The sequence below is a fragment of the Cryptomeria japonica genome, chromosome 6, assembly GCF_030272615.1.
Source record: "Cryptomeria japonica chromosome 6, Sugi_1.0, whole genome shotgun sequence".
NCBI lineage: Eukaryota > Viridiplantae > Streptophyta > Pinopsida > Cupressales > Cupressaceae > Cryptomeria > Cryptomeria japonica.
The window spans coordinates 500,517,385-500,520,320 of NC_081410.1; the positions used below are offsets into that span (position 1 = coordinate 500,517,385).

The window sequence follows — 2,936 nt, forward strand, 5'->3', positions numbered from 1 at the left end:
ATAATTCCTTCTTACTTATTAAGGTCACTAAATAATTAAGTGACAGTGAATATCTAGTCAAAGAATTTTTTATCCCCATCCATCAAGATTCAACTTTCTTAATGCTTAAATATGCTAAAAGATTGAATTAAATCCATATATTTTATCCTAGAATGAAGCATGTGGAGGCTAGTGCTATTATGGACTTTGTTTCAAGATTTACCCCTCTTAAGAGGGGTGAGCAGTGTTCTCGACACCCCAAAATCCACCATCACTAAAACCCTAGTTGGTGGTTCTTTTTTCATTATAAAGAGGACTAGAGCTTCTTGATTGAAGAAGAAAATGGGTAAGAATCCTAATACCGATGTAGATAAACTACAAAGTAATTCTTCTGATTTTGGATGCTATCCATCCTCCTTTCAAGAATCAAGTGGTTGATGCAAGGATAAGAAAGTTAAAGGAAATGTGCTTGAGGAAATTATTTTGTTAAATAAGGCCATAAGAAAAGTGTTTAGTGAGAATATTGGAACAACAAGTGATGGGGTGATGAGACTGTGTCTAGGAATGTTCAAAATATTGTTTTCTTTGTGAAAAATGACACAGATCTTCATAAATATGATGAAATAGATTTTGAATGTTAATGAAGAAATTATAGAAAATGTGAGAAATCTCTATCTACGAATGAATGGAATAGGGAATATTCCTCATTTTGCTAAAGATTTGTTTTTTTTATGATAAAGTAGATTCCTTCAAGGAATGAATGAATCAAATAGAAGCTAGAAATAAATCCTTGAAGGAGAAGTTGCAAAAAGTTATCTGATTGAGTAATATCACCATCAATAACTATGTTGTGGGTATGGATGTGTTGAAGGATTGGTTCAAGGCTAAAAAGGACAATTACATGGAAACCAGAGCTGACAAAAGAACTAGAATCCAAGAGAAGGGAAATTTGAGAAAGGAATAAAAAACTAAGCTATACTTAACAAAAGATTATATTAACTTCATAATAGAGAAAAGGCAAGTTATTGTAACTATATATATTTTGGGTTCTTCTCAATTTAAATTTTTTTTATCTCTTTGTTATAATTTTGTTCATCACTATAGTTGAGTTGTTTTCTCTTCCTATATATTTAAGTCAGTATTGATTAAGATTTCTAATTTTAATTAATGAATTAATTTATACTATAATATTATGATTTAAAATCTGTTTATTTATCTTTTAATTAAAAAACACCTAAATGAATTTTAAATGGCTTAGTAAGAATATATTTACGCCTGAATTTAAAGTCAAATAATGTGTGGCAACGTGCTCCATGTTAAGGGTGGGGGACTTGGTAAACAAGGTAAGAAAATAAAATATAAAGAGCAGTTAGTGTTGGTTAAAACCTAAGTACTAGAACATTGTTATTTTCCAAATTATTAGATCAGCACGTTTTGATGAATAAAAAGAGCATTGGACAGAGAATTAAAAAATTATAGACTTTCTTTATGGTCTGCAACCATATTCTCTCTCCTCCTTGCATTTCCACGTATTTCGCCGTCACCCACTAATTAAGATTACACGTAGCGAAAGTAGACTATTTCAATGAGAATAAACACCTCACAAAATCTATTGTCGCATCCTAAAATCCACACATTTCTTAACTACGATTTATAATAATCTGTGAGATTTGACTCATATTGTTCTTTAGTGACAAGCACAGATTTTTTCTTAATCACATATAGTTTTGAGGTTGAGCTTGACAACCCTTTGTTTTCCTTACTTATAGCTAAAAATGTAAGGCTTTCTTTCACATTCTGGTTATTCATTGCATAAGATTTCTTTCATACTCTGGTTATCCACTGCATAAGACTTCTTTCTCAGTTTGCTTGATCATCTGTGGCAGATGAAGGAATAGTAAGAAAAGGGCTTTAAGTACATAGTTATTTATAGATGGTATAAGTTTTTCGCAGTTCATAAATTATTCTAGATACAAGTTTTTGGATATATTTTTCTTTCAACATTTCGAATCAGTTATTTATACATAATTTATGGGGAACTGCATGCAATCTAAGGTTTTTTCAGAAACTGAGAAACAGTTGATAAAAGTTATGAGGATGGATGGAAAGATGTTAGAATACTCTCCTCCTCTTGTTGTAAGAGATCTTCTCATGGAGAATGGGTATCAACAGAATTTCATGGTTGTTCACTCAGAGAAGGTTGGTGATGGTCTTCCCATGGATTATAAATTGGTGGGTGGGGAGCTTTATTACCTTATTCCATCCCATATTGGAGCTGATCAGAAAGGTTTCTCAGCACAGAGAAGTTGTGCTTGTGGAGGGAAGGAAAGAGTAGAGGATGTGGGTTCTTCCTGTGGAGGTGCAGTGAAAACAGAGATTGGTATGAGGATTAAAATTTTGGTCTCAAAGAAACAGCTGAAAGATTTGCTTTCAAATGGTTATTTGAAAGAGAAAGTAGTGGATGAGCTTTTGGTGAAACAGTTTGAGAGTAAGGCTCTGCACCAGGGTGCTTCATTTGTTCCAACAAGAGAGTGGAGACCATGTTTAGAAAGAATTCCAGAGGTGGACTGAGTTTTTTTAAGAGGATTTAGTTGGATTACATAAATATCGACATCTTTGTTTCTTTGTAGCTGATGATAGAATGTAATATAAGTGTATACATAATAAAAAGAGTTTTCATAAGCTAAGCTGCCACATCTATAATCCATTTTTGTATAAAAGAGTGCTTTGAATTGTTTTTAAATTTGTTTAGTAGTATCTGTTTAATGTAATAAATTTTTGGTTATTTGTTATGGAAGCATGAGTCTATTCTGACATTTTTGGTTAAGAGCTAAGGATTGAAGGGTATCCATTCTATCAAAGATGTAAATCAAAGAACATTGGTGAATGGCGTAATAAAAGAATGTTAGAATTGAGACAGGATCCTGGCCTTATCCCTCATATCGTGCCTCTTGAAA

General features: G+C 32.3%; 1 protein-coding gene across 1 annotated transcript; it reads left to right on the top strand.

The window, feature by feature from the left end:
- The first annotated feature begins 2,010 nt into the window (after nt 1–2,010).
- Nucleotides 2,011–2,550, top strand: LOC131052798 (uncharacterized). Its single transcript, XM_057987424.2, has one exon. The coding sequence runs from the start codon at nt 2,011–2,013 to the stop codon at nt 2,548–2,550; it is 540 nt and encodes a 179-aa protein (XP_057843407.2).
- Nucleotides 2,551–2,936: the final 386 nt, after the last annotated feature.